Here is a 14,045-nt window from a genome sequence, read left to right as displayed (position 1 = left end):
CCTGTTAATCATTACAAGCTGCATTAAAGCATGAGGCTCTTAGTAAATACTCAGGTTAGAGACCATGCTATATTATTGCCAGGTACAGTGAAGCTTTCCCTCACAATTCTTCTTGGTGTCAAATACTAGTTTTACTATACTATCATGTTTCAAAACACTGAGAGGCAGGCTGTGCCTGTCGAACATACATACACGTGGCAGAAAAGCAATTAAGACGCCTTGGAAATCCCTATTCACCTCCTTGAACTAAGCTTACCTCACACTTTGTGCTGTATCAACCCCTAGGGTTTGCTCTAAAAACACATACAGTTCCCATAGGCAAACGGTACAGCACAAGTGGGTACTACACAAGAGAAAATTCAGGATCTCCTACAGCTGAAAACTGGTACCTTGCTATGCTTGTAATGAAACACTAGCAGTGAGAGCATGGGGAGCAGGAACGCTGATGAGGTGCTTTTCAGGAAAGATGACGAAAAAGCCAGTTCCTTAGAGAGGAGAATTCAAGTGGTGGCAAGAAGCAGCATATGCTTTATCATTCCCATACTGGTTTTAAGAGCAGCACGGGCAAGAGAGCCAGAGGAACCATAAACTGCAAAAGCCTCGGTTTCTGAATATTTCAGATGACTTCTAAGAAACATTCCTAAACAAATGACTTACCTTACAAAGCCTGTAAGCATTTTGATCACAGCCTGTCACCACCCCAACCAAAACAACCCACTTTTAACAACTATACCATTAACCACCCAAGAAAAAAACTAACAGCGAATGTCATTGAAGTAACTAAAGGACAATGAAAAAAGGAGAATGGCTTAGACTATCTTGCAGCGATGAAAGGAACATGGAACTAGGCACATGGAAGGGCAGCTTCATTTAACAGTCTCTGAGTCTGTGCCCTGGTGGGAGGTGTGTGCTGCGACAAAGTGTTCCAGAAGCTGAGCTCAGCTTCAGGGCTATCTCCTTCGTGAGATGGTGTTTATCAGAGTAAGGAATGTGGTGATAATAATTTAAAAATAAATATATGAATAAATACATAAACATCAGAACTTACCTCTGGGCTGAACGTAGCATGATTACAGGGGTGCAGGTGACCATAGAACGTACAAACACGGAGACCCTAAGAATTAAACATAAAGAAAGCACGTAAGTTACAGTGCTATCCATTACTCTACGTTCTCATAAATACAAAGACCTTGATTTTGTGGCTGGGTGCAACAGAAGGTATCCTGCGTGCTGAAAACAGAGTCCAGTTGCTGGAAGAGCAATACATTTCTCACAATTACTAAGGATTTATCTATCTCCTTACTTCATGTAATTGCTTCCAGAAAAGGTGCATTCAAATATCATGAAAAGAAATCACATCTACCAAGCAGGAGGGATTGAATTAGAAAGTGTAATCAGTGCTTCCAAAAGACCGAGCCCTGCTCTTAGGCTGTGCTTACAGTACGTGCTTCTTGATACTCCACACACACCATTAAAGTCTTCCTTAAGGAATCACAAGCATGAAATCAAAATTAATTATCTTTTGTCATCTTCCACATTAGGCTGTAAGTGACCTACATACTTCAGGAACATATGTCAGATGTCATCACTGATACCTGACTTGCTCTCCCAATGCAGCAGGCATCCAACCACAATATCTCATGCTAAAAAGAAGTCTGCATGACAGAGGTAGCAAATGGTGCACTTCCTTGTTTTCATAAAAAACACTGGTTTAACAGTTAACAGCAACAAAAATACCATCAGAAGTAAAACCCAACAACCAAAACAAAGCCACAAGCACCAAACAAAAAACAAACTGCTCTCCTACTGTGCAATATCTGAAGTCTCTTTTTCATTGAGAAAGCCTCCTCCATGCTTATGAAGGTATTTAAGCAGTACATTCTTAATGTTTGCAGCAGGCTCTTCCATGAAAGGAGTTAATAAGATTTCAGCACCAGGTAATTCTAGAAGGGCACTATCTACTAAAATCCTGTAGCTCACATTACAACTCTGACCAACTGGAATTCAGTCAACAAAACTACAGATGGCTGTTTTAAGTGTACCAGCACTAAGAGCAAAGAGGGAGAAGAGCTAGTGAAGGTGAAGAGCAGCATGGACACGGGAGCACAGAAGTAGCCACTGCCTGCAGATAAACTACACTTGGAAACTGGAGGGCAGCCGTACAACTGTGAGATTGGAAAACTCTCCTCAACCTCAAGCACTGGGAGAAGAAGACTTCATTGACTGTAAGCAGGAGCCTGACAAGCCTGGAAATGAATGACTTCCTGCATGTGGCCAAAATCTGGAGGTCAAGGTGACTCCAGTTGCATTTCCACGGCTCCAGGATAAAGCTCAGTACTAAAACCTTCACAGAATCCATTTTGTTTAGAACACAGCAGGCAGCAAGCTACTCCAGCAAGCCCCACTTTGTACGTTCCCATGTTTTTCACTTTTTCTTCTTAACTAGTCTCCTCTTCAAGGCCACATCCACTGCTGAGATCAAACCAGGAGATCAGCGTTATCCTCATGCAGGTCTCACAAGAGAAACTAACAAAGAACAAGACAACAAGAAAGGCTCTGTTCTACTGAAGCAACCCAGTATCTTCAAAAGAGCAAGCACGTCAACTTCCAGCACAAAAAGGTTGTCAGAGTGCAATTCTTTGATTCCTCACAGTTATCAACAGAATTACGGGTCAAAAAACCCCTAAAAGAACCCCCAGGGTTGCTTATTTAAGTGGTTTTAAATAACAAAGCCAAGCCAAAATATCCCTATAAAAAGAAAATCTGAATAATTACTATCCAATTATAAATTCACTGCCGGAATGGAAATGTGATCACACAATTCCCAAGATACTACAGATAGATTACACTTGATAAAGATAACACAGTTGGAGACAACTATAACTAAGCACACGTGAACAGGAAAGCAAGAGCAAATTTCCAGTACATAAAATCAGCAGCAATAACAACGCACTCAGTCCATGGTAACAGCCCAAACATCAGCATATGTTTTGTGTGTAAAAAGTAATGCCTGCACAACAAGTGTGTTGCTTAGCAGGGTATGGTTATTTCTTGTCAGACACACTAAAACACCAATATACACACAGTAGCCTTTCCATGAAGACAGAAAAGCATGCCACCGCAAACAGAAGAGATGAAAAAGTGCATGGATGCTGTGCCACGCAATGAATGGGAACTTCCTGTTTTCCCTTCTGCCAGTCAACTCAGCATAAACCACCTGAAAAGGATTTTAATGATAGTAATAATAATAACAAAAGCTATACAAAGGGAACTGTTCTGTAAAGTGTTTTTCAATGTTATTGCTGAAACTTAATTTCCAAAACACCATTTTATTTTTATTGAAGGCACAGCTAGTGTTTCCTTTACCAGCACCTGGAAATCATAGTCTCCCCCTGTTTACCACTGAACTGAACTTTTTCAAGTTTCAAGACTCGCCTAGGAAATGTACTATGAGGCAAAGAGTAAAGGAAAAAGGAGGAACTTGTCTTAATGTTTACACCGGGGTGGTGCTGTCAGTTAGGGAGAATGGCCATTCCATTGCATCTACCCTCAAGTCTTATGGGACCATAACCCCTGAGAGCAGGAGAGACACCAAAATGTTGGAGCAGGGCTCCGCAACTGCACAAGGGCAAATTTTTGCCCACATGTTAACCTCCAGTGCCCATCCAGTCTCCTTGAATCTGACACCCGAGCTGTTGTAAAGGGCAGTGAATTATGGAGAATGCATTATTATTAACTGAGTCATCGGGTCTTGATTGAAATATTAATGGAAGAAATCTCAGTTCTATTCACTCCTTAAGCTACTGCCCAATTACATTAATAACCATACATTCTTCCTCTGCAGAAAATACACAGATAATAGCAACAATTCAAAGAAAACAAAATATGAAGGGTTCTGCAGCGTGTTTTTTTAGATGGCTATTCAGACATGCACAAACACGTGTAATTTTCCATTTTAAAACCCAGAAATTAACATTAGAATCAGCAGTTGGAAATACCATGGCATTATTTTGTGAAGCCTATCAACCTCTCGGCTTCCACTGAACACAGATATTAATTGTCTTGCCTCGGATAGAGCTATCTAAGGGACTTCAGATACAGAACAAAAACACTTCAATTTTTTCAATGCGATCCAGCACCGTATCACAAAAGCAGACTGACCTTTGGCACGGAGGATCTGTGAGCAGTAATCCTGCAGCCAAAGTGATTAAGCAAGGAACCTAAATTCAAATGATTTTTTGTTCTTACTTTCAAAGGATAAAAGCCTATGAGTTCTGAATCAATAGCAAAATTGTGCTTCAAATCAACCCTCCTGTATCCATACAGATACACAAATAGTAGGGCTAGACAACATAGGCGGGAGACAATTATAACATATATTCCACAGCTTCTTTACATCTGCAGAATTAAGGCGAGCCATTAACTCATTCAACACAGCAGTTCACTATTCCTATACTTATTTTAACATACATACTTATTTTGAATGCTCTACTGGACATGAAAATCTGACAAGAAAAAGCTTCCTTCGCCAAGTTCAAAAATCAAGATAACAAATCCATTAGATTAAACAAATACATGCAAGATGTAATTATAAGCTTGATATGATACCAGCTTTTAAACAAGAACATCTGAGCATGTGGTTTAGCTAACAGTGCTCAGATGAAAGACCCATTTGTAATTCTTTGGTTCGCTTAGAAGTTAAAGAAACATTTTCATTTAGACAGACTTCATGTATGGGGTGTTCAAACCATGAGGAACTGAACAGCAGAACTGGTCACCACACATTCTTTACCACAAAAAAAAATAAAAATAAAAATAAAATTCAAATAAAGCAGCATCTCAAAAAAAGTATTAATCCTTAGGAGGAGAGGGTGAACAGAACAGTGCCTTGAATAAAACTTCTGATCTTATATAGCTGAAAGTTTCTCAGGAAGTCAAATAATGTGAAGCTTAGGAAGCTTACTCCACAAGACCTAAGCATAGCACATGCACTGGCTATTGACTCATCAGGGAAGGCTCTCTCAGTCCCTCTTGCTGAATATAGCCAAGGACATCCATTTTACAATCAAGTGTAAAATGAAAAGGATGCATCCCAGTCCATCCCTTGCCTGTTCCATGCGTGGTCTGTCTATGTGGTCTTTGCACAGGTGGGCGCCTGGTTTACATGCACTTTGTGTCAGCGAAGCACTAGCAGGCTCTCTAGTGAATGTATGACATCTCCAGTAGAAATAAGGACTCTGAAGGCATCCCATGCTTTGTATGGGATTCTTCTGCATTGTTGCCTTGAAGTAGGTACACGAAGAACACTAGAAGGGATTTGGATCTCCTTATTAGAACAAAACCTACTGCAGGTTTACTTTCCAAAGAGAGTAAACTCATCAGGAGGGGATACAACGAGAGCACAAAAAGTGAAGTAAAGAATCCAAAACCACTTGCCCCCTCCACTTTCACACAATGGCTTATTTCTATCAGTCCCTTTGTCTCACCCAGCATTACCACGGCTGACTTCAGCACTCTCCTGCACCCTGTGATGTCCATCTGCGTGCGCCTGCCAGCAGCGAGGTCTGCTCTCCTCTCCATCTGCCCCATCTTACCCCACCTGGAGCACACCAGGCAATGCAAAAAGGTATCCACCCCCAGAACCTCTGCCAAGGACTTCTAGGAGCACGTGGCGCGCGGCATGTGTACAGTAAGCAGGGAACAAACAAGCAAAGCAATTTTACCAGCTGTCACTGCAGGTTTTACTCTATTACCTCAAACACGGGACCTTCAGCACAATGTTTGCTTCTGTTCTCCTAGGTTGGAAATAGAGCCTAAAGGGGAAAATCGTGCAGAGAAGACTGTTTCTTGAAGACAGAGTAAGGAAAAAGCCAGTGGATTACTCAGACATTCTGTAATCCAGTATGTAAGGGAAAAAAATAACCTGCAACTACAATTTGGGTGCTTTACTACGCAAGGACTTGCAGGTGCAGGTGTGTACACTGAAGTCTAAACACTTCAGCTGCAGAGCTACTTGCTATTCTTATGCTGATCTCCCTCTCTCACAGACAGCCCCACTTTTTTTTCCCCAGTAATTCAGTATATCTTCCTAAAGAAACACAAGAGAATTTTGAATCTCTTTAAAATGCATGCACTTATACAACAGCTTTCATTTGGGGAATCATAAAAACAGGAGAAAGCTGCTTGGTAATGCTCCAGGAGCTCTGCCAGCTAACCCTAATGCTGGGATCTTCCTCAAAGAGCATCTTCCCCCTCTTCTGTTAGCAATACTGGCTGTTAAAAATGCAGAAAAAGCTAAATGTATCTTACTGAAAGGATCCTGAATTCCCACGTTTCTGCATCCCTTTCACCTGAATGCAGCATGAACGTGTCCCCTGCACCAAGCATGCAGCCATATTCCTTCTGCTTAATTGGGAAGAAAAGCATGTTTCTAGGCCAAGACCTTGTATGCTAAACCTGTTCAAAGGAAACCTTTAAGACTCTTCCCTAAAAACACTAGGAACAGGGGTTTATAGTGGAAATGCTGACAGGTGGGATTTGTGCCAGCATAACATAACCTGACTCCAAGATAAATGTTTCATGAATTAAAAAAGTTGAAAAAGGCTTCTCTGTTCAGCTTTGTTCTTGAGATGAAAGTGAATTATCTTTTTGTCTTCTACTGACACTTGGATTTTTGTTCTGCACTCTGCTGAAACCCGTAACCATAGGCAGTATTTAAATAGACATGGCCATGTGGGATTCTCTCCTCACTGAACTCCTGCAGGAGAAGTTCACCTTCTGACTATAGGAAGAAGGAAAAAGGTTTCCTAGCAAGGAGATGCCCTCCTGTACCTGCTTCTGTGAAGAGAGAGAAGCCATCTCTGCTTAGTGAGACCACAAGTGGGCAAGGCTCCACTGCACAGTCATGACAGCATCCAGAGACAGAGAAGGAGAAAGCTCTCTCCTGGTCCCATTATTCCCTTAGAAGAAAATAAACGGGGGGGGGGGAACCTGAAAGGTATTGAAATTCTTTCACTAAAAGCAGACCTGTATATTATTTCCCGGGTTGATATTGGCAGGTGGCTTCAGTCACAGAAGCTGCAGCATCTTAATAAGGACTCATAAGGCAGGTGGCCATACATCACCCTGTCACCTCCAGAAGAGCCAGATTCAGTGATGGCATTGCTCCTGCCCAGCGTCACTGCAGGAGCAGCGGTGGCCAGGGGTGTCCTGAACGCTGACATTCACAAACTGCTGATTTAACAAAGCAGGACGAGGCCTTTGTCCTTGACACAATTACTAAATGCATTTTGTTTTGGTTTGTTGGTTTTTTTTAAAACCATATTTTACATGAAATTAACTCTGAATTCCAATACCTCACAAAACAGCAAACGTTTTCAGAAGAGCAAGACATGAATGTCAGAAACCCAGCAGGTCTGTCTGATACCAAATACTATGGGCTCTGTTATTTTAACCTAAAAAAGGATAAAAAAGATGAATTGTAAACTAGCAGAAGGTGACGGTGGAACGTAACTAGTTAAGTTCAGAGTGCAGTGAAAGCACAGAAAAGAAATACAAAAGAATTTTATGCTGGCTGTGAAAATGAAATGACATGAAAGAAGAACAGTGAATACATAAGTTAATTTAGATATAAGAAACAGCGAGCGAGCTGCATGGGAAACCTTTCTTCCTTCTCAGTTATAAAGGCAGAGGGCCTGAAATTTGGCTTTCCTGCTTAGCAAATTTCCCTCATCCTCCATCCAGAAGTAAGTTCTGTCTGGGCTGCAGGAGGGCTACAGAGAGGCTTGAAGTTGACACTGTGCATACAGCCTTGCACAGCTGCTGCACCAGAACCCACCTCTCCTACATCTGACTTCAGTGCCTCAGTTCAGCAACTGGTTCTTCACCTGGTCTTCCCATTTGCTGCCGTAAAATACTGCGCACAACAGCCATCCAAAGAGAGCAATACAAGGCACTATCCCCTGATCTCATCTGAGGATGAAAAGTTGAGCATCCGTGTGAAGGCTTTCAGGGCTGTACAGTGCTATACTCCCCATTTTGGTCCAAGTGCCAAACTGCTGCCTGATGTGACTTCACACCAGAGCATTGGTTATTTTTCCACATAAAAAGAAAAAAACAACTGCTTTTAACTGAAAAAGACAGAGGTTATTAAGTAAGATAAATGAGGTGGTCCCAAAAACAGGGAAGGAAAAGCAAGGCTGCAGGAGAACTTCATATCACAGTCAGTATAAATCCAGACTGAGTCAATGGGATCAAAGTTATCACTTGTCTGAGTTGCTTGGAGAGTATTTACTTTCATTGGTACAAAGGAATTTGTAAGCTTCTTGCGTTCACACTGCAGATTTTGTTCTGGTGCTCATTATGCATCAAACGCAACTCAACCAAACTTAACTCAGAGAGAAAAACACCAAAACAAGAAACAGAGAAAAGGGCAAACTTAACAGAACACATCTGCAGTGCTTTTTCAGCAAGCTGCAGTTGCTGAATTGTATTCTGCAAGTCAGGTCTTTCTCTTATCTCCATGTTTTCCACTCACAGACCCAAAAGGGTAGATTAGCTCCCAAAAGTAGGCGCCGCAAAGAAACTCAGATCTGAATCGAAAGGAAACAAACAGCCCTTCCTTACCACAATGCGGTTCCCAACTACTGCCACCTTGGGAACAACAGCACTGCTGACCTGAGAGACAGATGCCAGAGCAGAAAACAAACCAAGGAAGTTATTCACTGGAAAAACAAGTCATTGAAGTAATACAACAGTTTTGTTTTGAAATGCCAAATTTTGAGAGCCAGAGTCAAATTTTGACTCAATCCTGTAATCCTCATGTCATTATAGGCCTTTCATGTTTTCGATCTCCTGTTAAGCTGAAATACAGATATGGCACAAAAAGGCATCATCCTTTTTGTCACTGTCTCACACTATCAACATGGATACAGGATAGGAATTAGGCAAACCACTAATTCTGCAAGTCCCACCTGTTCAATACAGCCCATTAATCCTTCAACAGAAGAATTATTTTAAGACTAAGCTTTATCGTTAAAATTACTTTCTATTGGTTTAGCATTGCTAAGGCTATTAATGATTCCTAACCAACTTAATAATTTAGATGAAATACAAATATATGCATTTTTTAATACAAGAGCTGGTGGCTGAACGTACAGGATAACAGAGCATGCAACCATCTCTGTCACCTTCAAAGAATCACGTGCAGAGGGCTGAAGGCAGAAAATCTTTACTTGGAATATGCTGTGACAAAGCTGATGTCAAAATAAGTTATAAATGAATGCCTGGCTTGATATAACCTTCATATACAAGACAGTGGTGAGACAAATATTAAAATTCTGAGGGTAAAAAAATGAAAATAAATCCAAACTAGTAGGAGCACTTTCACCAAAATGTTTCAGTCTGGTGCTATCAAGGTTACCGGGGAGATAAAACGAAGAACATTTTATATCTTATAAGCAAGAGCTCCTGATCTGTTTTAGCACTGCTTTCCAAAGGTACTCCTGTTGTGGCAAAAGACAGCAGACCAAGTTATACACCTGTCAGTCTTTCCATAGATACCTTCTGAAATGACAGTCTGATTACATGTTACATTAAAGAAAAGTTCTCACAAAGTTCAACCTATTATAGCACAGGGATGATATCTGCAACCACAAGTATCACGACGAGGCTCCACACTCTATAAATGAGAGAACCATTATTTAGCAGCTCACAGCACACTGCGAGCTTCATTTTCCATTGACAAAAATCTCCCCACAAAACATATTTCCCAGAATCTTTCCCCAAAAAGTGCTGTGATGGGGGCCCCTATCTCAGAAAATATATATATATCTACACATGAAGCCAACAGGTTTGCACGTATGCAGCCTGACAGCAGTAGCAGGAATGTAGCCCCAGACAAAAGGATTGCAGCCTTGGGTTTTTGTGAGTTATTAACAGCAGCCTGCTCTGTAATTGTCGGTGAAATAATCTCATTGACACATACAAGTTAGGAAATAGAGGTCTCATTAACAATGCCTCTCGCCTTTATTAGATCATATAAATAACCACGAGAGCCTGCAAAAGATCGATTACAGCCTTTAAACGTTTACAGAACCAGTGTTTAATTAAGACCATTTTAATATGCAAATCAAGCCTAATTATCATCATTTGTTAATGTTAGTCTGCCTGGGCTCTAAACAGCTTCAGCTACAAATATAGTAACAGTATCATATTTTTCCTGCTTTTTTCTTTATTCCTAGGAGGGATGGCAGAGGAAACAATCAAGTTGTGCCACCAATACACACCAAGGCTTTCAAAACCGCCCTTCCATTTAACCGTTTGGAGATGAAGGTCAAAAAAGCGCTCAGCGTAGCATAAAATCGAGCTGAAATGATATGCTTTTCTTCATCCGCTATTTTTCAGAGTGCTTTAATTAATGCATTTTCCTTCAAAGTATGTAACCCCTCCGGGAGCTTCTTTTGATGAAAATCTGCCCTTGTTCAGAGCAGTGATTGAACAGGTTGGTTTGCAACAAGTTGCCAGTCAGGAGCTGACACTGGGACTTCTCGTCTTCCTGACTCCCACTCTCTGGGAATGGCAGCTCTCCTGCACAGAGAAGCCCCAGCATTATAGCAAAGCCCCTGCAAACTCCAGACTGAAGCAAACAAGAGAGCAGTAGCACAATGGGAGGAGTGGTGGGGAGGAATAGAAAGCAGCATGGGAGAAAACAAAGAGGCTGTATTTTGGTTTTCAAGAAAGTAAAGACTCAAAGCACCCAAGAATGTGCTTTGGGAAGCAATAGCAGAGGGACAGCTACAAACAGAGCCATTGTAAGAGCAATTTCCCAACATGGCTGTTCTCCTGTGAAGCCTTGGGCTGGCTGAGGATGGAAGAAGAGCTTCCTACTTTTAATTTACTGTGGCATATAAGGTATTTCTAAGTAAATGAAGTCCTAAAAGAAAAAAGAACAAACCCCATGGATGTGTAATTACAACAGACAGTAAGTCTTTTCAGAACAAAATGAATATGATGGAAACCTCATGCACAACTTGCAACTCTCCCACTTCAAACAGGATTGGAGTGGCCTTCACACAGCACCCCGACCACCCTGTGGATGGAAGGACTTCATAGAGAAAGTCACATTTGGAGCTCAGCCACAAGAATCTGAGCTACCTACCCACAGAAGGGAGAACCAACAAAGCTTAGCTCTCTGAAGATCATTGGTAGCTATAATGATAGGTGGTGGCACTTTCCTGCTTAGCTTTCATGAAACAAAATAGCCAGGACCTTCTAAGAGCCTATGCAAGCTTGAGTTTCAGTGGCACTTTGTAAAACAAGTGAAAGAAAGATACTTTCAGGAGAACTCTGCAAACCCAAGATCAGGAAAGTCTGGAATAAACACAACCTGTGACAGCATGGGAGGCTCAGAGGGGATGACACCAACCCAGCAGCACAAGAAACTGCCTACTGCAAGTCCAGCCTTCAGAATGAATGCTCACGCTGACCATGGATATAATTTCATGTTCTCATTGTACATTCTCACTATGTATACAAATGCTCATTTACTTTTGTATCCTGCTGAAGCTTTGGCCCCAGTGTCTCAAACCTTGCTCCAGTGATGGGAAGTTAACATCTCCAAACTCCCTTCTATCTCTGAGTGCTGCCATGCACACTCAGGAAGATGAAAGAGTACCTGAGTCAGACACAAATCTGATAACACCCTGGATGCGGAGAGATATCTTGCAGAGTGGATATTACTGTCAAAAACCAGAGAGTTTTAAAAATTAATTTGGAAAAAGAATTATCTGCGGTAGACATGTACATCAACAAGCCTGTTCCATAACAACGTTCAGGCACCTACCAAATTAAATGCCACTTCTTACAGAGCGATCCTCTCAGCGTTCAATCATCGAGGGGCCAAGATGCAAGAAGAGAATTATGTGAACAGCCATAAATAAATGCTGCAACTTAAACTGCACTTTGTGCTGCCGAAGCCTTACTCTTCTACGAAAATGGAACGAGACCGTTTCACAACGTGAAGTAAAGGAAGCGTGCTGGAATACAGGACTGAAAGCCAGGAGGAGAATCCTGATGCTGCGTTAAAATACAGCACTAGGCAAAACTAAACTCAATTTCTCAGACAGACTGAGCAACCTGCAGGACTCTCAGCATATAATTTTTGCAGTTCAATATCTTCAAAAGCATGGTTTGGTTTACTAAATAATGAAATACAACGGAAAGTTTTCTTATCAGAAGACACTGGTTTTTTTAAGACAGGCATCTTAGATGTTGTACTGAGGGACATGGTTTAGCGGGGATATATTGGTGGCAGGTGGACAGTTGGGCTGGGTGATCTTGGAGGTCTTTTCCAACCTTGGTGACTCTATCATTCTAATAATATGTGTCCGAGCAGCCCTCCTAGCTCCAACACAGACGTGTATCCACCAAATAGGGAGGCACAAGAAGCACAATGAGATATCACATTGGGCGCATTTTCTCTTCAGTGAACTGAACTGCAAATAAATGACTCAGAAAGCAGCATGAAATGAGGACATATCACCAGTGGGGCTTTATAAATATTATTTGTTAGCAGAAGCAACACTCCTAACAATATATGACCTGTGACTAATTCGGGGGGGACAGGATGACCTTTGCCCTCCTCCTGTGTAGGGCATTATTCTTCTCAAAGGAAGTTCAGAGGTTAATGAATAAAGTGTCAGCAAAGAAGAAATGAGACTAAGCAAGAAAACGCTCGTTCTTGGGCTCTGCTATAAATAATGCCCTCATTAAAATTCTGCCTTGGAAGAAAGGCAAGTCCATTAGTCTAGGAGCTAATTTTTACTGGCTCCTTAGATGTATGCATATTAAAAATTCAGCTTTTATAATTGCCAGCCATCAACCACCTAGTCAGTGCTGTTCTTGGAGTTTTTAATTATTTACTTCATTTGCATAGACACTCCAATTTATGATCAACCATTTAGTTATCAAGGGACAGTTTTAGTAATTCCTCTTTTACATTTTTATTTATTCCCTCTGTATCCCCAGCAGGAGCACAGGGATGCAGCGTGGGACGAGCTTCCCCCAGCACCCTTCTACCCATGATGGAGCAATGCTCAAATGAGGGAGGAAGAGCTCCCACCTGAGCATGTGGTGCTTGTACGTTGCCAGCACTCTGGCACTCTGCTCCAGACCTGTTCAGCTTTGGGTTTTCACTCTGGGACTGCTATTTCTTCTCCTACAACATGGCTGAGGATAGCCTTGCTCCTCCTAACGTCCCAGCCTGCTCTGTACACATTCCTGAGTAGACATGGTGTGTCTGCCTGGCTCCTCAGATATGCAAAAAAGAGGAAATACGAGAAGATATTAGCTGGGAGAGCCACCAGCTCTCCTCCAATGCATGCCTGGGCAGCTCATGAGCCCTTTGCATGAACATCAGTCCTGAAACACAAAAAGCCCCCCACTTTCTCGCTCATCCTCAAAACCAACTACATCATCAAACAAAAGACCGGTGTTGTTTGTCAACAGCAGGTTGCAGCCACAACAGGAAGGATTGGTTTGCAATCCCCACTACCGTCGTGCTCCTCCCACCTGTACTGTCTGTGCTGGCTTCCTGCAGACAGCAAATGTGAGGGGAGTGGAGCAGCCTTGCCTGGTAGGAAGGGAATTGATTACCAATCCTTATTTCTGCCAAGCAGAATTTCTTTGCTGCAATTCATACTTTTCAATGGGCAAGCTACAGACAGCCTCCAGATGGCTTTGGGGGGAAGTAAGGGCAATGACACTGGAGCTTACAAATCTATCATTATTATAGAGCCCTTTATTAGGTAGAAGCTTCCGAGCAGAAAAAAACCCCTAACAAAAATATATAATACGTTCCAATTTTTGTCTTGCTGTTTCCTTCCCCTAAGCTCTTTTATATCCTCTTTTCCTCCTGACACATCTTCTTTCTCTTCTTCCACTGCTTTTACCTCCATCTCTCTTGACACATATTTCATTTATATTTGATTCTGTCCTGCTATCATCTTTCTCTCTGCTAACCTACTCCATCTACAGTTACCTGATAT

General features: G+C 41.8%; 1 protein-coding gene across 2 annotated transcripts in view; it reads right to left on the bottom strand.

Moving 5' to 3' along the window:
- SPAG16 (sperm associated antigen 16) overlaps positions 1-14,045 on the bottom strand; it is a 332,745-nt gene that overhangs the window by 95,874 nt on the left and 222,826 nt on the right. For both annotated transcript variants that reach the window (XM_015867952.2, XM_032445972.1), the window contains exon 14: positions 1,049-1,114. In XM_015867952.2, the coding sequence (XP_015723438.1) occupies positions 1,049-1,114 (66 nt within the window). The remainder of the gene's footprint in view (positions 1-1,048; positions 1,115-14,045) is intronic.

The sequence above is a fragment of the Coturnix japonica genome, chromosome 7, assembly GCF_001577835.2.
Source record: "Coturnix japonica isolate 7356 chromosome 7, Coturnix japonica 2.1, whole genome shotgun sequence".
In the NCBI taxonomy this organism is placed as follows: domain Eukaryota; kingdom Metazoa; phylum Chordata; class Aves; order Galliformes; family Phasianidae; genus Coturnix; species Coturnix japonica.
The sequence above is the reverse complement of the archived record's forward strand: the minus strand, read 5'-3'. Positions and strand labels throughout refer to the sequence as shown.